The 26,598-nt window shown below is 41.4% G+C and overlaps 2 protein-coding genes across 5 annotated transcripts in view; both read right to left on the reverse strand.

The window, feature by feature from the left end:
• The window catches only part of LOC110368380, a 718,672-nt gene that overhangs the window by 11,238 nt on the left and 680,836 nt on the right, over positions 1-26,598 (reverse strand). The window lies entirely within an intron of this gene.
• The window catches only part of LOC105923593, a 28,794-nt gene continuing 10,856 nt past the window's right edge, over positions 8,661-26,598 (reverse strand). Inside the window, exons 5-9 of one of the 4 annotated variants that reach the window (XM_036130466.1) lie at positions 17,186-17,473; positions 12,895-13,032; positions 11,385-11,419; positions 10,939-11,010; positions 8,661-8,801 (exon numbers count right to left, since the gene is read on the reverse strand). In XM_036130466.1, the coding sequence (XP_035986359.1) occupies positions 8,691-8,801; positions 10,939-11,010; positions 11,385-11,419; positions 12,895-13,032; positions 17,186-17,473 (644 nt within the window). In that variant the 3' untranslated portion in view covers positions 8,661-8,690. Of the gene's footprint in view, positions 8,802-10,938; positions 11,011-11,384; positions 11,420-12,894; positions 13,033-17,185; positions 17,474-21,165; positions 21,318-22,905; positions 22,936-23,010; positions 23,113-26,598 lie in introns of those variants that run through there. The other 3 variants (XM_036130469.1, XM_036130467.1, XM_036130468.1) reach the window with 3 other exon arrangements.

Genomic DNA, 26,598 nt, shown 5'->3' on the forward strand with positions numbered 1-26,598 from the left:
GAAACGATCACAATGAGCCCACATGCAGGTTTCTAGGCCGCACACAAGTATTTCTTAAAGGAGCGGATATTAGGTGTAAGGGGGCACTGACTGGAAGGAGAGGGGCTCTTTTAAGCACCACAAATGTGTTGAAATGGTAATGTGAAGTTCTGACATCTGCTCTTCTCTTTCCACTTTGTGCCTGTAATAAAGAAGTCTTCATTACTGACCAGTGGCGGCTGGCCAGTAGGGGGCGCTCGGGCGCCGCCCCCTTTAAATCGTTTAGATAATAAATGATTTCTGAACTGCAAAGTACTTAAAAATGTATTCATTCATACTGTGTGTCCAATAGACATGTTAGAACTTATTAAAATAGTAAATACATAATTCTATTTAATTGCTCACATTGTGCACACTTCCTTTCCTATGTGCAGGGCGCCGGTCTAATGAGAATGAATGTAGGCGCAGCAACTTGGCCAAGCACGTGATCTGAGGCTGACTTTTAATTGGTTATCTAGGGTTTTTGCACAGGGCGCATAGCTCTGCGTCCCGGACACACCTATTCTGTTGTGTCATTACTGGTAGAGTGTTAGTACTGGCTAATTTTTTTAAAAACATTGTGTGATTGGACAATCCCCGATTCGACTCATTCGCGCAGCTGCAGTTCGTTAGGTTGATTCACGGTTATGCTTGCAAAGTTGAGTAGTTTCAAAATGAGAGAAAATTCTGTTTTGTCTTTACAAAAAAATGCTTTTACAAAGCGTTCACTTGAAGAAAAAAACAGGATAAAGGAGCTTGGACCGGATCGTCTTAATTTACAAATTCAGCAGCAGGCAAGTGATCTCTCCACTCCATGGTTGGTCAAAGCAGTGTAGGTAGTAGTCAGCCAGAGAAGAGGCGTAGGACACTCAGTGTAGAAGACCATGAAAGGATTGCTGCAGAGGTGAGTTGTGGAAAATCACTGTTACACTGGTTTATAGTAATGTTATTTAATATATTAGGAAGATGTGCTTTGTAGTTAGAAATACCTTTTAGTTGTGTCTATGCTGTGTAGGTATGTTGATATAATGTTTGTCAGCAAAATATTTTATTATTTAAGTTATACTGAAGTTTATGGGTAATGGGGAATAAAACATTTTGTTAATGAATTTTGTATAATCTTGTCCCACAAAAATGCTGTAACACATTTCATAACACAGCCTTAAAAAATGGCAGCAAATGTTATTAAAATCAGGAAAACAATCTAGAAGAAGTCTTTTCAGAAACTGTCACGCTCTTGAAGATCCTCATCACCACACCCATGACCACAGCTGAAAGCTGAAAGGTGCTTTTCAACTCTGAAAAGAATCAAGACTTTTCTGAGAAACTCAATGACTCAGGACAGGCTGAATGCATTGGCCATGTTGTCAATGGAGAAAAGACTAGTCACAGAGATGACTGACTTTAACAAGAATATAATTGAGAAATTTGCTGGGCAGAAGGAAAGGAGGGCAAAATTCATGTTCAAATAGTGCTATTTTTTAAGATTTGTTTTGTTTTTCATTTGTTTGTTTGTGTGCGCCCCCCTCAGTTTTTTTAGCACCAGCCGCCACTGTTACTGACACTGTTCTTATCAAAGTAATTTGTATAATGTGGTGGATGTCTGTGAAAAGAAAATAATTGTTATTTAGAGGTAAGAAAGTCTACTGTTCAGAAACTTAAGCAAATGGTGGTATAAACTCTGTTAAAAGTGTGAGTATAAAGGAACTAATAAGACGTGGTGACTCACCTGTTTTTCTATATCTTCTCCAGGGTGTTTGGACAAATAGTTCTCCAGGAGCCCAGACCCCATTTATAGGTTCTGGGAAAAAACATGGCAAAGCAGGGGACTTTTTGCACATTTGTTTTAAAGTGTTTAGGTGTAAGTCTAAAATCTGAAATATTTATAAAAAAATAAGTGGGAATGTGTATATGTATATTTTGTTTAATAATATTGAATATTACAGGTGAAAGCTGTAAATTATCTGGTGCAGAATAGTTTAGCCCTTAATCAGTTGTTGTTATTTAAGGCAGTGATTGTGTCTTTGAGTGTTGTTCCTGAGGCTGTAAGACTGAATGCTGCTGCCAACAAATAAACTTGTTGCTGCTTCCACTTGATTCCGCTTTCATTTTCATTCTCACTGAAAATCTAGTCGCAAAAGGGCACAAAGTGACAGTGCCCCTCGAGGGGAAAGGCACTTTAGGGTTTGAGAAATATTCTAGCAAAAGTATTGAAAAGTGCCCCTCTGGTCCACAAACCCCCACCGTGGCTCCCTCTAGTGGCCACAGTAATATTGCGCGAAATTGTGACGGCGACAGCTTGGCCCCTGGGGCAGCGTGGACATGGGATCTAGAAAAATGGGTGGGGGGCCAGGACGCATGCGTCAGTCCCGCCCACTGGCCCCTCAAGCTGATGGGGGCAAGAGTGAGGGTGTATGTAGACCCAGGTTTTTCGACAGGGTGCCCCTCACCCCTTATTTGAAGCCGTAGTCTGTCGAGGTTTGATCAGTTCAAGTACTGTTAGTTTTGAACCATACATCTACTGTTTACACCCCCGTATCCAGGCTAATTAGCGGGGAGGCTGGTGTCTTTGTACAGCAATTATTAAGCGTGTGGCATGGTCCTCTGCGGAGAGGTTGTCAGTCCATCACAGGGCAAAATCCTTAACATCCTTAATTTGTCAATATACATACAAGGTATGTACCAACTTTGTAGATCAGACGGAGCGTTTGCCTGAGGGAGCCGCCACTCATCACCAAAATGACCTGCATGTTTTTAGTGGTACAAGAAACCGGAGCACCCAGAGTTAACATACTCAGACATGGGGAGAACATGCAAACTCCACACAGAACAGCTCCTGCCTAGCAGGACTTGAACTTGGGACTTTCTTGCTCTGAGGCAAGAGCACTAACTACTGTGCCAACCAACCATGCACATGCAATACACAGAGAGCAAGTAACCTGTTTTTTGACTGTGGGAGGAGGCAGAGTATCTGCAGAGAACCCATGCATGCAAACTCAATGCAAAAAGACTGCAGGGTAGTATTTAAACCAAGGACCTTTCTGCTGCACGGCAAAAGTGTCCAGCCCCGTTGAAATGAAACGTACAAATACCAAAAACGTTGAAATGCTCTCTCACTTAAATGTAGAATCAAAGTATACGATAAGTAACAGAATTTGAATGAAGAAATGAAAATGTCCAAAATATAACTTATGTCATCACATTTGATTTTTAATTCTAACCCTAACCCATTCAGACTATTTTAAGTAAAAACCCTAAAGTGGACTCTGGAGGTTAAGAGTCTAGAGGTAAAGAGAAGCCAGTACAGCTGACAGATACCCAGTGAAACAAATGAAAACTTGGAGGAGTTAATAACACACTTTGCTGAAAACTATCTAAACTGTTTGCTGTTAAAACTCAGGATGGTTCATTAAAAAATTCAGATAAGTTAAGAAAAACTCAGATCTTAATATATGGAGAACAAGAGATCAAAGTTCACATCCAGTTTGCTCAGATGCACAGCTCACTGCCTTAAACCAAAATCTGGCTAACAGCAGCTGACATGAGTTTGTTTCTACTTTGATGGCAAAAAGTTATTGTTAAAATAATAAATTTAAAGAGTGAATTCATGGTACCATTGATTAGAAAGTTAATTTAAATATGTGCTGTTCTGTTTATGTTTGTTTTTATACATCAATCACTAATATTCATAGTACACCACTTTAGTTCCGCATGTCCTCTCCACATATTTCACAAATATAATATAGATTGTGCCATTACACATGTTGTTAACGTATTTAAGGTTTGTCAAATAGCCCTCAGTCTGTTGGGTATTGTCCGGTGAATATCAGCCCAAACAGCTGAAATCAGGACAATAATTGAAAGGATCATTCGACAACTGCCGTTCTTTTACCAGAAAACTCTGCACGCATATGGAATAAATGAGTGAGAACTTCTCTTCAATTACAAGAGTTTATCAACAAAAAATATACACATCCAGGCAACACCATTATATGTTGTTTATCTGAATCAACACTATATTTCAGTAAACAAATCCTCTCTTATAGGCTAGGGGAACGTAACTAAACTACTAAGAAAAATTAAGATTAAAGAAACTAAAGAACCGTGTACACATAAAAGAAAAGACAAAGAAAGGTTGTTGAAAACCATCCTCATAAGAATGTTTCATAGACTCTCATCAATTTCATGGACAAACTGGACACATTCACTCTCACACACACAACTGACGCCCAAAACTTACATGGACTCACGTGCCACAAGTGTCCGATGTAAACCTCTGCATAAAGGTTGTCTCGTCATACGTGCTTTTCTCGTGCTGAGGTTTTATTTTGATGTCTCAAACTGTACCCTGAAAAAGGATGAAGTGTGAAATATGTCTTTTTTTCCTCTCTCTCCCCAAATTTGGCTTCTATCTTTCCACAGAGTTAAAAGGCAGCGCCCTATGGAAACTGCGTCAGACAGGGTCCAGTCTGAAAGATTGCACCTAAAGGCAGACATTTTTCTCAACGCAAGGCCTCAGTCAATTGTTCCCCCCAAATGTTTGTGATGTATGTCATGGACGGTTGTACTGGAACTGTAATTTCAATTAAAATGCAAATTGTAGTTGACAATAAAGATTGGTTGATTGATTGACTGATTGAGATCACTGTAAATCTTAGAGAACCAGAGTTCATCTTAATATGAAATAAGATTAAACTAGCTGAACTCACTTATAACAACATTTGGTATGTGTCCAATCCATTCACAATGCAATTCCAGCTTAGATTAAACATTTGAGGAAATCCCCTTTTAAATAATGATTTGCTAAATGAAAATCAATAACCTTTAGGACAAGTGATTTTGATTAATTTAATAATTTATCCTGGAAATAATTAAGAAGCAGTAACTTCAAGTAACTTGAGAAGCTAGAATGCTGTAGGCGAGAAAATCAACCATAAATATAATGTTGGGACACATCTGGGTCATTTGGTCATTAGCTTGATGGGTTCCTTAAGTTACACAAAACATCATTAAATTGACATCAATCTTCCCCATTAATGCTGTATTAATGCTCGTAGCACTATTGGTGGAGATTAACAAAATCAAGCATTATGTTTAAACAAACCATAGTTGTGTTTACCAGGGTTAGTGGTGAGTTATTTTGGGAGAGTAATAGCGGCTAAAGCTAGCGGACATTCTATTTATTCTGTTTATTTAAAAATATTTTTAATTTATATCTTGTTGAAATGAGTGGACCAGAAAACACAAACATTATTGTCCCACTGGTGTAAAAAATTGGTCATAACCTTAAGGCATACTCTAAACACAACAGCATAGCTTTATTTCAAGAACACTAATGGGCGGCTTAGCCTGTTAGCTCTAGCTCTTAACCTCACTCCTTAACCTTAAAAATACAATTACCCGTATGGGTCGTGTTGGACCCCCCTCTTTGGGGAGCCTGATCCGGGGGGCGTCTGGTCCGGGGGCGGGGCCGGGGGTCGGGCACAGGCAGTCGTATAGTTGAATTGTGGTGACCCCCCCACTTGGGATTTTTGGATGTGAATGTTATGTGGGAATGTGTGTACAGCGTCCTTTTTTTGTGTGTCTGTGTGTGGTGAGTGGGGCACTAGGGAGGGATGGTGTGAATGAGTTTTTTTTTTTTTTCCAGGTTCGGGTCCAGTCCGCTCCCTCCCCCAAGATCATCTCAAGTCTCCGATAGGTGCGGAGCCCATCCCCCCACGTCCTGCCCTCCTCCGCTGCGTTGGCGGGCGCCTTGGCCCTCTGGCGCATTGACGGTCCTCGGGTTTGGGGCGGGTTCCCGGGTGGGCGCCGGCCCATTCCCGGCAGCGGCTTTGCGGGGCCTGGCCCCCTGGGGGCGGCGGGGGGCCCTGCCGCGGGGGCGGGGCGCCCCTGGGGCCTCTGGCCCCCAGGGCCCATGGCCAGGACCATTTCAGCGCGGCTGGGTGCCGGCGGAGCCCACGGGCTCGTCCCCGCGGCTCTTGGGGGCGTCGGCATTGCGGTGGCTGGGGGATTTCCTCGGGGTCGTGTCTCCTCTTTCCTTGGGGGGGGGGGGGTTGCAGATATGCTGTGTCGCCCCCTCTCGGGCGCACTGCTTTGGGGGCCCCTTTGGGAGTCCGTGATTATGGGTCCCCTGACTCCTGCCTCTGTGCTCGGGGAAGGTGGGTCTTTGGTTCTCCACAACCACTATCAAGCTATTTCCTTCTGTATAATTTTCACCTAAAGTAGTGCTCTCTCACAAACTCCAACAGGTGCTGGGTCCCAGGTATTAAGTGTTCACTTATATACAGAAAGCCTATAATTTATTTTATTTTTTTTCACTTTCTTTTTTCAGGTATCACATTACACATGTCAGCTTAAATAATAATACATATGATTTAGCAATGGTATCAAGGTTTTTACTCGATTGTATCTGTTGCTTTATGTCTGTTGGTTGTGCTGTTCTTTTTGCGTCTCTTTCCAGGTGATGGAGCAGACAGAGGACGTTTTATCATTCTCTTCCTTTTATCTCTTCTTCCTTTCACCTCTTATCTTTCTTTTTTTCTCTTCTTGTTCTTCCTTTACTCTCCTACTTTCCCATTGTAGTGTCCATATAATTAGAATTCTCCCTGCAGGAATCACAATAAAGCTATTTACATGCATAAATCAAGCGCAGCATTATGGCGAAAGCTGTTTGCTCCACTTGTGAAAGCAGAATCTGTCGAGCTCTATTTGGCATTAAGATATCAATTCTTATTGCCACATTGCTAGACAGGACACTGGGGGAAAAAATACAATGAAAACATATTAAAATAAATCCATTTTAAATGATTAATGTCATCCCAACTTCCCCTGCTAAACTCAGCCAAACTTCTGCCTCTGTTTCTGTTCGGTTGACTTTGCTTCCTCGCCTCCGACTTCAACCGGATGCCCAATTAACTCAGGGTGAAAGCCCTCTTTTGGGAACCAGGCCTGGACAAGCTTTCCACCAGTCTCCGGTGGGCTGCGCTCGGCCTGTGGAACGTGGGGATCTCGTCACCGCAGAGTTGTGGCTCAGCTCCTGGGTCTGCTTTCTCCTGCACAGCTTAGAAAGATCACTGCTGCTTTGAATTTGATTCACAGAAAGTAGACAGTACTTAGCTTGATCCAGACTCTGCACATGCTTGTGGGTCACCGAACTACATTTAGGTTTCTCCTCAAGAGGTCCACGGAGAAGAGGTGAGAGAGGCCTCTATGGCTGATGACAGGGGGGAGCATGGCTTTATAGGGTAGTTCATTGTTATTGTTTTGATGAGGGTTTTTCGCGCATGCGCGCCGGACTGGTAGGCAAAAGGCGAACACTGGCGGACGCAAACAGAGAAACCGACGAGTTCTCGACGTATTTTTCTTCTTTAGATAATGTATCACAAGATCGTTTTAAGAGTAAATTGATGGTTGATGGTATCAGATTGCCAGATCCACACAGCAAAAGCCTGAAGGGATGGAGCGAGTCTGTGAAATGCTGGCCGAGTGTTCCGTACCGCGACATACAGCTGCCTTATAAACACGGCAGGCCAGTACAGACGAGAGAGCATGGAAGCCATGAAACCACTGCACGGCTACAGTTATTTTATATCGGGAAAAAGGCTCCAGCAACCCCCGCGACGCCATGAGAGATTAAGAGGGTCAGAAAATGGATGGATGGATGAATGGATGTTCAGACATGTTTGTGCAACAGCAGAAAGCGGCGTCGGACACAGACCGCGTCTCAGCATAGAGAAAGACCGGTAGGTTAAAAAAAACATTGTTTACTACGGATTATTTTGGTGCTTTTGTCTTGTTAAAATGGGTGGGGGTGTCGGCGACATTGCAGCGTAAACACAGACGTACTAGCGCCCGTGAACGAGCGGAGGGGAGGTGGCGATCGCTACATGGGCCGGAGAAGCGGCCCGTGTAGTGTTTACGCAGCAGCCCGTGAACGGGCCTGCTCCGCCGCCGCTGTCTGCTCTGCCGTGTAGCGATCGGCACCTCCCCTCCGCCGCTATTTAGCTAGAACAATGACTAGAGCAGAATTAAGTTGTATTTACCGGAGATGAAGTGTAGACTGCAAATTCTGTCGTAGTATGATGGCTCCCCCAGTCCATTGGGAGTGTCTGCCTGCGCTCTTTTCATTGAAAATATCCATTTCTTTCTTCGTCCTTCCTCCTTCGGTGAACGACAGAAACGTACATCCGACGATTTGGAATGCCTCTCTGTGCAACCGGGAGCACAACAAGTCGTAGGCATTGCTTAGATTCCAAAAATAAATGAACTAAAAGTACGCTCTAAATCACCCGTTTTGTCATGTAGTACACGAGAACAGTACTGTTCTTTGCCTACCCGCGGGACCCGGATGTAGCGCTGACGTCACGCGTGAACTACCCTATAGCAGTGTTGGCACCCTGCTGTGAGGGGGCAGTTTTTTAGTGACTCTGGAACAGTCTCACATATTTTGTGGCTTTAGCGGACAGTCTGATCTTATATTCTCTCTGATGATTTTCCAACCGATACCTACATCATAAAACTCAGTAATTCACCTTTCTGCTTTAAGATTTTTACAATTATTTAAATACAGCAGAAGTTTAGTTTTACTAAAATTTAAATCCAACGGTCCACTTCTTGTAAAAAGGTTCAACAAAGGCAGAGTTGTGATGAGGTGTTTTATTTCCCTCTTTGGGTCATTTTGTCCTAGCAATGCTGCTGTAGAGACTGCTGTGGTTGATGTTCGCCTCCGTCTTATTTTTAGTCCTCACAGCGGAATAAGTCACAGTGTCTTCATCTTGTTTGACCTGCAGCACAGAAACCACAAACTGCTTCAGCTCCATTTGAAAGACTTTCCACTTGTATCTATGTGGTCATTTAGATATTTTCAAACTGTATGCAAACTGTAACAGTTTAGTCTGACCCCCATTCGTATGAATGGTTTGTTTTAAAATATTAAAATAAAATAACGCTCAACCACAAAATTTGTGCAAAATCACAATCATAAAACGTCATATTTAACAATGCAGCCTCAAAGGGGCATAGTGTCCTGAGTCCTGTTTGATGCCTGTACCAAGCCTGGATAAATGCAGAACATTATCTCAATAGCAGATTAGTCAATTATTGCCACTGGTGCTGGTGCCAGACAGTGTACTGGCTGAAATCTGACTCTCACGATCAGCCATTAAATGAGAAGATGTGTCCGTCCCCAGCAGTACAGAGAGATGTAGCATAAAGTGCAGGTATTGGTAGTGAATGCCAAGCAAAGAGCATGCAGAGACTTGTATGATAGGTTGGAAAATAAGGAGGGAGAGAAATATTTATACATGTTAGTGAGGCTGAGAGACAGAGATGAGAAGGAAGTTCATCAGATTAGGGGGATTAAAGATCAAGATAGAAATGTACTGACAGGTCCAACGAAAGTGATAGGAAAAAGGAAAGAGTACTTTGAACTGTTGAAGAATGAGGAAAATGAGAAAGAAAAAGGAAGAAGTAACAAAAGCAACAAGTAGCAAAGACTAATCAGGATGACATAAGGAAGTAATTGAAAATGATTAAGAGTGCAAAGGCAGTTGGTCCTGATGATCTATGTGAGGAGTTATGGAAGAATCTAGGACCGACAGCAGTAGTAGAGTTTGTGCCTCCTCTCACACCACCTCAACAATGTTTCAGCCATATATATATATATATATATATATATATATATATATATATATATATATATATATATATATATATATATATATATATATATATATATATACGCACACACAAAATAGTCTCCTTAGAGCCATACTCCTCTCAGCAATCACCGTTTTTCATTTGAAAAGTGAGCCACTTTTCAAATGAATCTGCATTAAAATAATTAATAATAGTTAATGATAGTTAACAGCCTAAAAGAACCATATCCAAGCAGTTTGGAATGGGTGGAGAAAAGTGTGGTGTGTTGTGTGATTAAAGAAAATCAGCAAGAATGAGAGGAAAGTTATATAAGATGATGGTGGGACCAGCAATGTTGTCTGGTTGAGAGGCAGAGGCTAGGCAAGTTTATTTATATAACACTTCTCAGTAACAAGATGATTCAAAGTATAGAGGCACTGCAGGAAAAGCCAGTAAGCCAAGGTCTGGAGGTAGCAGAGATGAAGATGTTGAGGTTTTCTTTGGGAGTGATGAGGATGGAGGGGATAAGGAATGAGTTCATCAGAGGAAAATCTCCTGTTAGATGTTTTGGAGATAAAATCAGAGAAGCCAGGCTGTGATGGTTTAGACATGTCCAGAGGAGGGATAGAGAGTACATCTTTAGAATGATGCTGAGGCTGGAACTGCCAGGCAGGAGGCTAAAAGGCTAAAGAGGAAATTTATGGATGGAGTAAAAGAGGACATAAAGGTAGTTGGTGTGAGAGAAGAAGATGCAGAAGATAGAGGTAGATGGAGGCAGATGACAAGCTGTGGTGGCAACCCTTGAAAGAAAAAAGCCCAAAGAAGACTATGTTACATTTGACAATGTCAAGTGAAAATGGTAAATGGCTTGTACTTGCATAGTGACCCCATAGTGCTTTACATTACAGTCAGTCTTTCATTCCTTCACGCACACATTCACATCCTGACGGTGGTCAGCTGTGTTTGTGGCCACAGCTGCCCTGAGGCAGGCTGACAGAGGTGAGGCTGCCATACATCAGCGCCACCCTCTGACCACCGCCAGCAGGTAATGTGGGTCAAGTGTCTTGGCCAAGTACACAACGACTGAAACGGCCAGAGCGGGGGATCGAACCGGCAACCCGCCAGTTAATGGAAAACCCCTTAAATCTTGCACCATCATCACCCATAAAAGATAACATCACTCAATCCTCAGCTAAAATGAAATCGGTGTCATTCATTGATAACACATAATCCAAACTTAAAATGGTATTTTTATACATCTGCAATGCATGTTGGGTTTCTTACCTTTATCTTCTTAGAAGTTTTGGGATTAAAGTGATCAACAGTGGCATATGTCAGGTTGGTCTCCTTCTCCCCCTGAGAAAAAAATGGACAATAAACCTTTATCAACTGTGACAGTAAAGACAATCTATGTCTTCTTGCTGATAATGTCTCCTGCCATGGAGTCTAGTGCAACATGATGGGTAGATTGCTGTCTCCTGAACAGTGAATTGCAGCATTAAATAGCTGCTGTTTCAAAACTAAGTGTTACAGCTTTTTGTGTTCTGACAAGTTTAGAAAAGAGGAAGCAACTGAGTTCAGTTCCTGTTATTTTGCACTCCGTAAGCAGCAAAGACGACAGATAAGTATGAGAACAGTTAAGATGTTGAAATTTTCCAACAATTCTTAAACATTTGGTGAATAATTTGCACTATTTGAACTGAAGAAAATTTATGTGAGTCAATACTCACATGATGATGAATTTCAGGGGTTGAGTCTTGATCTTCTAAATCAAAAGAAAGGAAATCATCATAATCATTTCCATCAACATATTTTAATCATCTCACCCAATGTCTGCTATTTTTGAACTACTATCAGTAAACCACAACGTGGTAACTATGTAAACAGTTCTTCCTTATTCTGAGAAAAGTCTTTCACAAGAGTTAGATGTCAGGAACGGAAATATGCTAAAAATAATATGAGCACAGCTCTTTGCGCTCAGAGAAAATAACATAGAAGATGACCAGTTCACCATAAAAACTAACAAATACAACTAAATAAATATATAGTGTGAGGAACTTGATTATCTCAGAAAGAAACAGCAGTCAGTGTACTTTCTAAAGCAGAAAGGACTTGGAGAGTTGCCTCAGCTGTGGGGGACTGCACACCCAATGTGTCACTGCGCTCAAAGCTTGAAGTCAAAGCTCAACAGTGCAGGAAGTTCAGCTCAACGCTGCCAATTGAAGTCAAGCCCGATTTCGAGAACTTTGGAGCAAAGAATTGTAGCATGCAGCCTGTTTTCCAGCACTTGGTGCAGATTAGAGATAAACTGAATGAGATTGTGAAGGTTACAGAAGCACCACTGGTTGTTTAAAACAGCTGCTAAACATCTAAGGGGTGATATAAAAGCATCAGTTTGGAGGAAAGCTGGAATAAATATGATTGTCTGTGGTTACATTGTGTACATCTACTATGATCCTTCATGAAAACACAGAATAAATCAGGGAGGATCAAACAATAAATAAATTAGACATTTATGATTATGTAGAGACAAAGCCCTGTGCTATTTATTTAGATCTTCATGTTTCAGAGCTGTGCAGTTTGCATGGAAGTCCAAACAAACTCTCCCTGAGAAACAGAAGTGTGTAAATAGACATTAGAATGTGAGAGACATTGTAAATAATTCTCATCTGATCAAGAACCTGTGGAACCTGTAGTATGTATGTAACTGATGGTCTATTGATTCTCAGCAGGGGGCGATAGCCCTCACAGCTTTGGGGAAAAAGCTATATTGGGATATATGAGTTTTTGATATAAATCATATACCTGATGGAAGAGGGACAGTGAATTGTTCTGGTGGGTGCAGTCAGTGTCAAAATGTCTGTCCCTGTTCTGGACTCTTGTGCACAAACTGTGTCAAGGTCCTGCAGACGGCATCCCACAATCCCCTGTGCTGACCTCACCACCCGTTCTAGATCCTTCCTCTCCTAAGCTGTGCAGCTCCCATACTACGCTGTCACACTAAGACATGAGATGGACTCTGTTTAAAAGGTTCTGTTCCTGCAGAACATCCAGAAGAAACATTCAGACAACAGGAACACTGCAGAATCACAGAGGGAAGCTTTTTTTCTCTGCATTAGTTTTCCTGAATTCTTTGATTACATTTATTTTTTTAATTTTCACACTGATAAAGTTCTGCATGTTTACTAATTGATTTAAATGTGCCTCCGTAGATTAAGCTGCTTTTGAAAGATCCAGTACCTGTTGTGGTTATTTGATCCTCTTTAACGTTGGTTTTCCTCAGTTTGATGAAAACAGCAGCAAGAACCACCAGAAGCAGCAAAACCCCAATCACTGCTCCAAGGATGATGAAGATGATGGTGCTGTTGACAGTAACTCCTGCTAAAAGAATCAAAAATTACAGAAAATATGTAATGCAGACGGTACAACAAATCTTAATGAAAACAAAAATATTAACATGACAATACTTGATCTCTAGACACATATTAGACTGCATCCATCCTACTTTGGATGGTGCAGCTCTTCTTTCTAGAAATCTGGCCGGATTTATTAGTTCTCCTAAACGCTGACAACCCAGGGTCCAGACCAGGAAGCAGAGCCGTAGTTTAACACACCTCTCTGCAGCTTCTGTACTGTTACCCACCCATTATCCTATTGAGACGGTGTCTTTCCCACGGCCAAAACTTAACAGATCAAAAACTGATCTAAAAGGAACAAATCATAAAAACCTAATAAAAATCAATACGGTTCACCTTGAACCTAAAAATAAAACAATAAAATGTGGTCTATTAAATATAAGGTCTCTCCCTCCAAAGACTTTGTTAGTTAATGAATTAATTTCTGATAATCAGATTGATTTGTTTTGTCTCACAGAAACCTGGCTACAAGAGGACTACGTTAGTATAATGAGTCAACCCCCTCCAGTTATTCAAATTTCCACATTCCCAGATCTGTGGGAAGAGGAGGAGGAGTGGCAACTATCTTTCAGTCTGATTTATTAATTAGTCCCAGGCCAACTAATAATTACAGTTCTTTTGAACATTTAACCCTCAGTTTCCCTCATCCAAACTGCAAAGCAATAAAACCTCTTCTGTTTGTTGTTTTGTATCGTCCACCAGGCCCTTACACTCAGTTTTTGGATGAGTTGTCAGATTTCTTATCTGATTTGGTGTTAAATACTGATAAGGTTATTATAGTGGGTGATTTTAACATCCATGTTGACACTGAATGTGATAACCTTAGTGTAGCCTTTAAAACTATCCTAGATTCAATTGGTTTTGCTCAAAATGTGCATGAACCGACGCACTCTCGGCTCCATACTTTAGACCTTGTGCTGACATATGGCATTGATTGTGAAGAATTAACAATATTTCCTCACAACCCTGTCCTGTCTGATCATTTTTTAATAACATTTGAGTTTAATCTAACTGAATTCTCCACCCCCAAAAGAGGGTTCCATTATAGTAGATTTTTATCGGATAATGCTGTATCAAAACTTAAAGAGTCTGTCCCCTTCTTAATATCCTCAGTATTGCAGAAATGCCCTGTAGATGGCAGCATTGCTGTTTCTTCCCATTCACAAATCGATACCTTTGCTAACAATGTGACTTCCTCATTGCGTTCTGCATTAGACAATGTAGCTCCCTTGAAAAAGAAGGTGATTATTCACAGGAAGCTGGCTCCATGGTTTAATTCAGAGCTTCGTTCCTTGAAGCACAATGTTAGGAAATTGGAGAGAAAATGGCGCTCTACACACCAAGAGGAATCCTACTTAATCTGGAGGGACAGACTATTGTTGTATAACAAGACCCTCTGCAGAGTTAGAGCAGCATATTTTTCATCATTAATTGAAGAGAATAAAAATAATCCTAGATTTCTCTTTAGTACAGTTGCCAAACTTACCCAGAGCCACAGCTCTGTTGATCCATCCATTCCCTTAGCTCTCAGTAGTAATGATTTTATGGGATTCTTCATAAATAAAATTGATGCCATTAAAAATAAAATAATTGGCATCCTCCCAAACATGATTACCTCGTCCTCAGTAAGTGAGGCAGCATTGGAGGAATCTTTAGAATCTGCGCAGTGTTTGAACTGTTTAGAAGCAGTAGAGCTTTCTGAGCTATCTAAAATTTTAGCTTCATCTAAACCTTCTACCTGTATGTTAGACCCAATCCCAACCAAGTTGTTTAAGGACATATTCCCTTTGATCAGTGGCACTATTTTAGACATGATTAATCTATCCTTAGTAAATGGATATGTACCACAGGTTTTGAAAGTAGCTGTTATTAAACCTTTACTTAAGAAACCTTCTCTTGATCAAGATGAGTTAGTAAATTACAGACCTATATCTAATCTTCTTTTCTTATCTAAAATTCTTGAGAAAGTAGTTGCTAATCAACTTTGTGAACATTTACAAAGTAATGACCTACTTGAGGAGTTTCAGTCAGGCTTCAGAGCTCATCATAGCACTGAAACAGCTCTGGTGAAGGTCACTAATGATATTCTCATGGCCTCAGATAATGGACTTGTGTCTATACTTGTCCTGTTAGATCTCAGTGCTGCGTTTGACACAGTTGATCACAATATTCTCCTACAAAGACTTGAACATACTGTAGGGATTAAGGGGAAAGCATTAGGCTGGTTTAAATCTTATCTGTCAGACAGATTCCAATTTGTTCATGTTAATAATAAATCTTCCTCAAACTCTAGGGTCACCTGTGGAGTACCACAGGGTTCAGTCCTTGGACCAATTCTCTTTACTATATATATGCTTCCGATAGGCAAAATTATCAGACAGCATGGGATTAATTTCCACTGTTATGCTGATGATACTCAGCTATATTTATCCATAAATCCTGATGAATCCAATCAATTACTTCGACTGCAGTCATGTCTTGATGACATCAAAAGCTGGATGACTTTAAATTTCCTGCATCTAAATTCTGACAAGACCGAAGTTTTAATCTTTGGGCCAGAGTCCTCAAAAAATAAACTTCTTAACCAATCACTTAATCTGGGTGGCATTAAACTGGCCTCTGGTAATAAAGTAAAAAATCTTGGTGTTATTTTTGACCAAGACATGTCATTTAAATCCCATATTAAACAGGTTTCCAGAGTTTCCTTTTTTCACCTCCGGAATATCGCCAAAATTAGAAACATTCTGTCCAGGAGTGATGCTGAAAAACTGGTCCATGCATTTGTTACTTCAAGGCTGGACTATTGTAATTCTTTACTATCAGGAATTCCACAAAATGCAGTTCAAAGCCTTCAGCTGATCCAAAATGCTGCAGCAAGAGTTCTGATGAAAATCAACAAGAGGGATCATATTTCTCCAATTTTAGCTTCCCTTCATTGGCTTCCTGTTAAATCAAGAATAGAATTTAAAATTCTTCTTCTACATATAAAGCCCTTCATAATCAAACTCCATCATATATCAGAGCTCTGATTACCCCGTATGTTCCTAACAGAGCACTTCGCTCTCAGACCGCAGGTCTGCTGGTGGTTCCTAGAGTCTCTAAAAGTAGAATGGGAGGCAGATCCTTTAGCTATCAGGCTCCTCTCCTGTGGAACCAACTCCCAGTTTTGGTCCGTGAGGCAGACACCCTGTCTACTTTTAAGACTAGGCTTAAAACTTTTCTTTTTGACAAAAATTATAACTAGTGACTCATGTTACTCTCAGCCACCTTTATAGTTTTACTGCTATAGGCTTAGGTTACTGGAGTATATCAGGATCTAATTTTCTCACTATATTGAGTTCTACTGTTCTTCAATTATGCATTATGTGTTGTCATTTCTGCTTTAACTTTCTGTTCTCTCTCTTTTCTCTTCATAGTAGGTACACCTGGTCTGGCGTTCTGTTAACTGTGACATCATCCAGAGAAGACGGCTCACCCGCTACTACCATCTAATGTAGAACAGATTACTAGATCAATGTGTGCTTCTGTGCTTTTTTGTCTCTCTTGTTGTGTCTGTTCTGTCTTCTGTAACCCCAGTCGGTCGAGGCAGATGACCGTTCATACTGAGCCCGGTTCTGCCGGAGGTTTTTTTTCCCGTTAATGGGTGGTTTTTCTTCCCACTGTCGCTTCATGCTTGCTCAGTATGAGGGATTGCAGCAAAGCCATGTACAATGCAGATGACTCTTCCTGTGGCTCTACGGTTCCCCAGGAGTGAATGCTGCTTGTTGGGACTTTGATGCAATCAACTGGTTTCCTTATATAGGACATTTTTGACCAATCTGTATAATCTGACCCAATCTGTATAATATGATTGAACTTGACTTTGTAAAGTGCCTTGAGATGACATGTTTCATGATTTGGCGCTATATAAATAAAATTGAATTGAATTGAATTGAATATTATAATAAGATGACATCTATGGCGAAAGCTGTTTGCTCCACTTGTAAAAGCAAATCTGTCGAGCTCCATCTGGCATTGAGATATCAATTCCTATTGCCATAGTGCTAGACAGGACACTGGGAAAAAAAAAAAAAAAAAAAAAAAAAAAAAAAAAAAAAAATAAGATGACATCATACCTTCAATCTCATAGTGAGCTTCTATCTTCACTGTGTTTCCCTCAACAAACTGGCAGGTGTATCTTCTGTTGCTGCTGCTCTGAAGCTTCACAGTGAAATAAGAAACACAGCCAGTCTGTCCTCCAGACTTGAACCCAACACCTTCACCAAGCAGCTCACTTCCTGTCTCATCCACCCAGAGGAGGCTCTTCTCTGGACAAGGACCCAACCCTCTGTATCTCTCCAGAGAACACTGTAATGTGAAATCTCCATCCTTTGTTGGATCAGCACCTGGTGGAGATGGAGAGACTGGAAGAAAAATGAAAACTGTTGTTTCAGTCTGAAGGATGGAGAAGAAACTTTCTCTAAAATGTGAAACCTAAAAAATACAACTTTATCTCAGGTTTAGAAAAGTAGAATAAAAAAAGGTGGAAAAAGTTTCTAAAACTCTTTTTTGAAACTTTAGATGTTGTCTCCATGTTACTTGGTGACTGATCTGCACTAATATTGCAGATCTGAGCAGGTTTTCATCAGCATGATGGACCTAAACTGTCAGGGTGCTGTGGATGTGTCTGGGCTGGCTGCAGCGCTTTTCCTCCCGCAGGAGGCTGCTGACCAGCGGGGAGATGCTGATCTCAGGTCTTCAGCATTTGTTGGTCTGCAGGGACTGCTTAGAAGCGGGCAGCTGTCAGCAGTTCTTTACCAGAGTGTTAGCCATACGTGGTACGACTCAGTCGGCCAGCTTTGTCTCCTGTCTCCTGGGTCGGATCAGCTTCCCACTCCGGAGCTCCACCTGAACTCCAAGCTTCGGCAGAGCCGACCAGCTACCGGCCCGCTCCGCAGCCTCTCTGAGACCCACCAACCCCCGTGGAACCTTCCCACGCCCCAGCGCCCTCCCAGCGTGACGTCCAGCTGACGGTCCTCCTGCTGCAGCCCACAGCCCGATCGACCTGAAGCCTGCTCACCCTCCACCGACCAGCCTCCCCGCTTGGCAGCCTCCTCTCCCGCCCACGGCCATCAGCAGCAGCCGCTCACTTTCCCCGGTGGATCTCATGCGCACCTTGCAGTCAGCCTCCATCCCCACTGTTCTCACTGATCCTTGAGACTGAAAGTAACCTCGTCTCCCAGATGTCCAGAGGAATCTCCGCAGTAGATACTTAAACTTTCCTAAACCTGCCTGAATTGTCTCCTCAGTGTGTTCTGCATGTGGGTCCAAAAACTTGGTACCATGACAGACTAGAGATATTTCTAAATGAAAGTCAGTGATCCAGAGGTTTGATCAAACCATTTAACCACACAATCCAAGATCAACTAGTTGAATCTAAACAGCCCCACAGCAGCCGAGCACAACGTTCATTCTGATGAGCCCACTTCCTGATGTCAGGGTCCTCAAAGCTTGGCCCCGCCTTTAGCTCAACCAGGAAGCGGCACACACCCAACAAAGGTCACTCAGGAAAAACACAGTTGGGGGCAGAAATAACATTTAAAACAACCTTGTTAAATTCATTTGATCATTGTTAGGTATAAAAATAATAAATTTAATGAAAGAACCTTTACAATATCAGATATCTGACTGTAAAGTCAAACTAAGTGTGTGGACTGATGTGTGGTTGAAGCCATCACACAGCGCTGAATAAATGATTCATTCTCACTCTGACAGAACAACATTTTAACTTCTGACTGCATCAGATATTCATCAGAACTGCTGATGTCAGAAACATCTGTCCAACACAAGTATTTCACAAAGTTAATCAGAAGGAAAGAGTCTGACAGCGTCAGATCCTTCAAGTCTACAAACTCACCGGTCAAAACACTCAGATGCACACTGCCATCAAAGGTTCCTGGACCAAATCCACAGGTATACCGTCCAGCATCCTCAGCAGTGATGTTGTTGATGATCAGAGAGCATTTACTGTCCACATTTAACCTGGCAGCTCGAGGTGCTCTCTGAACAACTTTTCCATTCTGAACCTCAAACAGAGAGCTGGAGATTGAATCTCTGCAGTAAAACCAGCTAACAATGGAGCATGAGTAAGAAGATGAAGAATTGTTACAAGGTAGAACGACATCATCACCAGATTTGTGATAAAGTTCTCCTCCTCTGGTGCCTGCAGCAGAGACAAAGACACATTAAAGTTCAACATACTTCATCCTTCACAAACACAATCATGAGGGTGAAACTAGAAATATGTCGTAATTTATTTATTTCACATGGTGTTGATTTTTTATTACGTTTATTTCATTATTTACAAACAAAAAGCTATTGAAGACATTTTGATCTCAATAACAAATAGGATTTTATGTTTGAGATAAAAGATAAAATGTTTAATAAAAATGGTCTAAACATGTTTTTATATATCTAGTCAAAACCTGACTGACTAATACATGCTACACACATGAACTTTTCCAAATACTAAATGTTAATTCTGATATCTCTCTAAAATATCACAGTAAACCAAAGTGTCCTTTAATCTGTCTCAGCCTCATCAGAAAGAAAACAGATCTTTACCTTCAAACTGAAGCACAACGATCAGAACCAGTTCCAGAACCAACATCTCCTGTCCTTCTATCAGCTGCTGAACACTGAGAGACTTTTCTCTGCTGCACATCTGAAACTACTGATGTTATTTCCTCTTTGTCTCTGAATTAATGGATGAAAATAACTTCACACCAACACCCACCACGTGTTCTGTCACTTTGTGTTTTTAGAAACTGACAGAAAACCACAAACAGAAGGAACTAGTTGCTCAAAGTTTAGTCAGAAAATAACATTTAAATGACATTTAATTTATTCACCTTGTAACACTCAGATCAACTAAAGTAAGCCATGTTTCAGCTGAAGGGTCTAATTGTGAAGAACATAAAACAGTTTTATTTATAGTTTACATTTTTATGTTCAACATGATGTAATTTCCTTAGCATGAGCCGTCAAAGAGGAACTGTGACGTCTGCTAATGAGCTGCAGTCAGTCCACTAACAGCCAGCAGCTCTGAGACTCTGCAGACAGAGCAGTTAAACCGAGTCAGAACAGAATCCAAACAGGTCAAAATGGACCCCTGACAGCAGAGGGGTCAGACTCAGACCTGCAGGACAAATATGACCATGAGATAATTTACAGGGTCTATTAGAGCCGGTCCACTGGTAGAAAGATCATTCACAGCTTATACTACAACTCCCAGAATGCTCTGCTGGTGAGCTGGCCGGCTATGGAGACCCATAATCCTTATACTGCTGACATTTAACAGTGACCTGATGCTACAAGCAGTCACATCAGTAGAAGAAGAGATGCCAGCTTTCTGGCTTGGACCAGAGTGCATCAGTATAGATCAGAGTGAAGCAAACTGAGCTTTAATGATTGTTTTCTTTATGCACTGTTCTTCCTGCTCAAAGGCAAAACTTGATTGGCTGGCTTTTAATAAGTTATTACTAGGAAGGCATAACTTTTTATCTGGTTTAAGAATATCAGACAGTTTTATGCACCAATGTGGCCATTTAATGTGTCTTTGATTGCTCAAAGGCGGATTATGAAGTTTCATTGGGATCATGTCTGTATTTAATTGTAATCTTGGAATGGGGAGTGAGCGCCTAGTTGCCTAGTGCTTAGAGGATTGCTTTTGTGTCCCGGAGGTTCTGGGTTTAACTCCCACCGACTCACATTGTGGGTCTCTGAGCTCTCCAGGCACCACACAGTGGCAGTCCACTGCTCTACTAAGGGATGGGTTAAAAGTAGAGAACGCATTTCATTAGAATGAATGTTGCAGTGACAATATAGATGAATATTATCTGCTTTTTGTTCACAATCTATAGTAATTGAGACATCAACACATTAACTCAGTGCTGTGTGATAAGTTTATGTTGTCTGAATGTGGATCTGTCTCTGTCTTCAGAGGGATTTAGTCTGTGAACAAATCCAGAAAATTAGTTTTTTATTCATTATAATAAGCACAAAGAGAAATGGGATTATCTATTTTAATTAATTTATCAGGAAACACAATAAAAATATCAAACATTCATATAGATGCAATATCAAAATAAAACATTAATTTTGTATAAACTGTAATTGATGTGATGAAGGTCAGCTGAGTGTGGCGGCAGCAGAACGTTCTTCATCATTTTCATAGTCCACTGGGTCGTCATCAACAGCATCATGAACCTGTGAGATACAACCAAACATTAACTGGATAATACAGTTAGATAAACATCCTGAACATTTAAAGAAAAATGTCAAATTATCACTAATTTTACCACAGAGAAAATCTTTTGTAGCATCTTTTTTATTTATTACTCAGGTAAAATAACAAATTCGACAAATCTTTATCATCTAACATGTTTTAAGGCAAAAAGAATAAACAGAATAAATAAAGTTAAACATATTTTAATGTCATTCTTGATTTAAGATCTTTACAATACTTGCATCAACATTCAGAGATTCTTAATTTAATACTCCAAAAAAGAAAAAAAAAAAATTCCAAAATTTTAAGACGTTTTGCCTCCTATCCAGGGAGCTTTCTCTATTCAAAAAGTCTGGAGTAATGTGGAGTTTCAAGCTTTATACTACTGCCCAACATAGGCCTTGTAATGGCTTAGATAATATGCAAATTGAACCGTACCAAGTTCACCGCTTTGGTAATGGGGGTGGACCTGTTAATTAATTAATCTAATTTTCTTAAATTAATCTAATATTTAAAACAATGCAAACTTAGAAAAAAGGACCCATCTGGGTTTTGAACCCAGAACCTTGTTGCTGCAGCAGCTTGTAAATCTGTTGTGTACAAACAGAATCCGAGCAGAGAGTAGAAGGTGAAAAAGTTTAACGCAATAATGTTGTAATAATATCACAAAATGGAGCTTAAAGCAGAAGTTCAATCGAAGAAACTCTATTGCCTACCTCCATCCAATCAGAGACTTATCCGACTCTGACGCAAGCCAATCAGCTTTGAACTGCTCCTCTACGAATCCAATCATTATTCTGGGTTCACCTTAAAAGATCTTCAAATCCACGTCTCAGCCTTCTACCCAGCAAGCAAGCAGTGGCTGTGCATGTCTTGTTTGGACTCTGATGACCCTGATTCAACCCACCTCCATCCCCTTTTCCACCATCATAGCAGCTCCGTCTGGCTTTCCTACGGTCCTCCTTCAACCTCGTCCCTATCAGAGTGAAATTCCTCTGGACTCTTACTGCATTCCCTGTCACATCTCAATCAGTCCGACAGAAGACCGCCATGTTGAGCCTGGTTCTGCCATAGGTTTCTTCCCAAAGGGTAGTTTTTCCTCTCCACAGTCGCTTCATGCTTGCTCATCATGGACAGTTCATGCAAACCTGTGTTTATCCAAGTTGGACATCTATCTTTCTGGCTCCCTGAGTGAAGCACTGGTACCAGCTTACGCAGTTTACTGGATCCCACCAATACAGCTCAAGCAGATCACCTCGCAAACCAGCATCTATGGACTGAACCAACTTCATCTATCTCCACTCCACCACCAGTTTCAGGCCTGGGGGGAAACATCCCTATTCTCATACACCTGCTTATGCATATTGAAGTATAATTCAGCGTGAATGTTTCCTGCCGAGGTCTGAGTGCCAAAGTCTTAAAATATTGTATCAATAAAATTCTTCTAATTGTCTTTTCTTTTTGTGTGAGTTTTTCAGATTGAACTGCTGACTTAAACAGGTTTGTCATTCAGAATCTATGTGTAAAAACTCTATGAAGGTATTTTTCATGCTGGATTGTTTCACTTACATGAATGTCTTTCTGTGTTTTTTTTGCTTCCTGGGATGGAAAGGAAAATAAAGTGATTAAATCTGAATTCTGTAAAGTGTCTCCATTGTAGTTCAGCTTCCTCACCTCTGGTTCTGATGATACCAACAGTGATTCCAACCATCAGGATCAGTGCTGTGATCCTCAGAGTCATCATGATGAAGCTCAGAGGAGACCAGTCAGTGGAAGCTGTGGATGAGATGGTGCAGAGAACATGTTCTGGTTTGGTTTAGATTTATCTGATTTAAGAACAAAACATTTTAACATGATGGTGGATTGTTCATCAGAATCATCAGTACCTTCTCTCCAACACCTAAACATTAATGTAACATGATTTTATCTTCACACATAAAATAATGGACAGTAAATTGAGATGTTTCACATCTGGTTTACAGCAGGCCATATTTCTCAGTGGAGGAAGCGGCTTCGAAGCGATTCTCCATTGTGAGTACAATTATTATTATTATCCGGTGTCTAAGGAGGGGGAAGCAGTGCAGTACTGTGGGACGTCGTGCGTCAGTGGGATGAATACTTTGAAGACTTCCTTAATCCCACCAACACGTCTTCCATTGTGGAATTAGATCCTGAGGACTCCGGCTCGGGTTCTCCCATCTCTGGTGCTGAGGTGGCCGAGGTTGTTAAAAAGCTCCTCCGTAGCAAGGCCCCCGGGGGTGGATGAGATTCACCCTGAGTACATTAAGGCTCTGGATGTTGTGGGGCTGTGTTAGTTAACGTGGCTCTGCAGCAATGAGTGGACATCGGGGGCAGTTCCCCTGGATTGGCAGACTGGGGTGGTGGTCCCCCTATTTAAAAAGGGGGACCGGAGGGTGTGTTCCAACTACAAAGGAATCACACTCCTAAGCCTCCCTGGTAAGGTCTATTCTGGGGTTCTGGAAAGGAGAGTCTGTCGGATAGTCAAATATCGGATTCAGGAAGAGCAGTGTGGTTTTTGTCCTGGCCGTGGAACACTGGATCAGCTCTACACCCTCAGCAGGATCCTGGAGGAGGCATGGGAGTTTTCCCAACCAGTCTACATGTGTTTTGTGGATCTGGAGAAGGCATTCAACCATGTCCCTCAATGGGACATGTAGCAAGGGGAAGCTGGAATCAAACCCACAACCTTCTGATTGCCAGACAACTACTGTTGGAGCCGTTTGCATCTCTTTTGTTTTTCTGAATTTATTATGAACATATTTGTCAGGGTTCTCTGTGTTGTCCTGCTCTTACTCTACTCCTCAGGTGTGCCTAGTTGGCTGAGGGGGCGTGGCCCACACCTGCAGCTCGTTGCAGGCGGCTTCCTCTGGCTTCTTAAGCAGAGCGCTGAAAGATGGAAGACGCTGGAGCCTTAACCAGTTGTGGTATGACGTGGCCTCTGACCCAACTCCTGAAGACCTGCTTGTGAGTTTTTTCGTCTTTGAACTTTGACTAATTTTGGATCTCCATGTTTTTGTCACAGTTTTGGTGCTTGGATGCACTCACCTGTCTTGACGTCTTGTCTGAAGAACCAGACCTACAGAATCCTCTTGCTCAGATTTTGCTCTGCCTCACCCCTCATACTCCCTGGATGTTACCCAGCGGGGCCTGAGATTCCCCCTCCCGGATTCTGCTGGTTCTTCCCTCACTCTGGTCAATCCATCTGTCACCCACTGCCGAGGAGGCTCGCTCTGGATCCCTCACCAGTAACATTAGCCGCCGAACACCAACAGGGGTAGGATCACAGAGTTCCCTCGGTGCTACTTCTCCCCGGTTAGTTCTGCCCAGCTTTATGGTAAGCAGCGCAGCTTCTAGTAGTTCTCCTGGTTCACCTTTCAGAGTCACTTACTCTTCTTCTCTTTGCAGTCTCTCCAGCCGTGACGTTCTGACCCTGCCGAGTTGTCCGTATCCCGTCCGTTATATCTGCCTGTTTCCTAAATAAACATCTTAAAACTGTGCCTTGCTTCCCGATCGTATCTGCATGTGGGCTCGTCATCTGAAAACCATGACAATATTTGCATTCTAATTCTACTGATTTATTTTTGGAAATACAGTATGTTTGTTTCATTCTGATGTGCCTATTTGCTTCTCTTCCTGTATGGTGGGCGTGGCGTTGACGTAATATAGGTGCCGTCACCTACCGGTCAGGTAGAGTGGAAGTGACAGTTTTTCAACCGTGTGATGCAGGAGCGCTTTTGTTTGTATGCAAGTTAAAGACAAATAAATGCCTCTATTTTTCTAAGATGCGCATTGGGATCTGACCTATACTCCTACTCTGAAGCGGTGGCTGCAAGGTTGCCGCTACAACTACTCAACCCAAAACCCAGGTTCTAAAGATTCCTCCAATGCTGCCTCACTGAGGACGAGGTAATCATGTTTGGGAGGATGCCAATAATTTTATTTTTAATGGAATCAATTTTATTTATGAAGAATCCCATAAAATCATTACTGCTAAGGGGATGGATCAAGGGAGCTATGACTCTAAGTTTGGCAACTGTACTGAACAGAAATCTAGTATTACTTTTATTCTCCTCAATTATGAAAAATAAGCTCCTCTAACTCTACGATGGGTCTTGTTATACAAAAATAGACTGTCCCTCCAGATTAGGTAGGATTCCTCTTGGTGTGTAGAACGCCATTTTCTCTCCAATGTCCTAACATTGTGCTTCAAGGAACGCAGCTCTGAATTAAACCAGGGAGCCAGCTTCCTGTAAATAATCACCCTCTTTTTCAAGGGAGCTACATTGTCTAATGCGGAACGCAAGGACAAAGTCACACCGTTAACAGAGACATCTATTTGTGAATAGGAAGAAACAACATTGCTGCTATCTGCAGGGTATTTCTGCAATACTGACGATATTAAGAGGGGGACAGACTCTTTAAAGTTTGATTCAGCATTGTCCAAACAAGATCTACTATAACCCACCAACTTTAAGGGGTGGAGAACTCAGTTAGATTAAACTCAAATGTTATTAAAAATGATCAGATAGGACATGGTTGTGAGGAAATACTGTTAATTCTTCACAATCAATGCCATATGTCAGTACGAGGTCTAAAGTATGGAGCCAAGAGTGTGTCAGTTCATGCTCATTTTGAGCAAAACCAATTGAATCTAGGGTAGTTTTAAAGGCTATGCTAAGGCTATCACATTCTGTGTCAACATGAATGTAGAAATCCCCACCTATAATAACCTTGTCGGTGGTTATCACCAAATCAGATAGGAAGTCTGACAGCTGATCCAAAAACTGAGTATGGGCCTGGTGGACGATACAAAACAACAAACAGAAGAGGTTTTATTGCTTTGCAATTTGGATGAGGGAAACTGGGGGTTAAATGTTGAAAAGGACTGTAGTTATTAATTGGCTTTGGACTAATTAATCAGACTGAAAGATGCTTGCCACTCCTCCTCCTCTTCCCACATATCTGGGAATGTGGAAATTTGAATAATTGGAGGGAGTTGACTCTTTTATACTAACATAGTCCTCTTGGAGCCAGGTTTCTGTGAGACAAAATAAACCAATGTGATTATCAGAAATCAATTCATTAACTAACAAAGTTTTTTGAGGGAGATACCTTGTATTTAGTAGACCACATTTAAATGTTTTATTTTTTGGTTCAAGGTGAGCTGTATTGATTTTTATTCGATTTTTATGATTTGTTCCTTTTAGATCAATTTTTGATGTGTTAAGTTTCATCCGTGGA

This window comes from Fundulus heteroclitus, unplaced genomic scaffold (assembly GCF_011125445.2).
Source record: "Fundulus heteroclitus isolate FHET01 unplaced genomic scaffold, MU-UCD_Fhet_4.1 scaffold_36, whole genome shotgun sequence".
Classification (NCBI taxonomy): Eukaryota; Metazoa; Chordata; class Actinopteri; order Cyprinodontiformes; family Fundulidae; genus Fundulus; species Fundulus heteroclitus.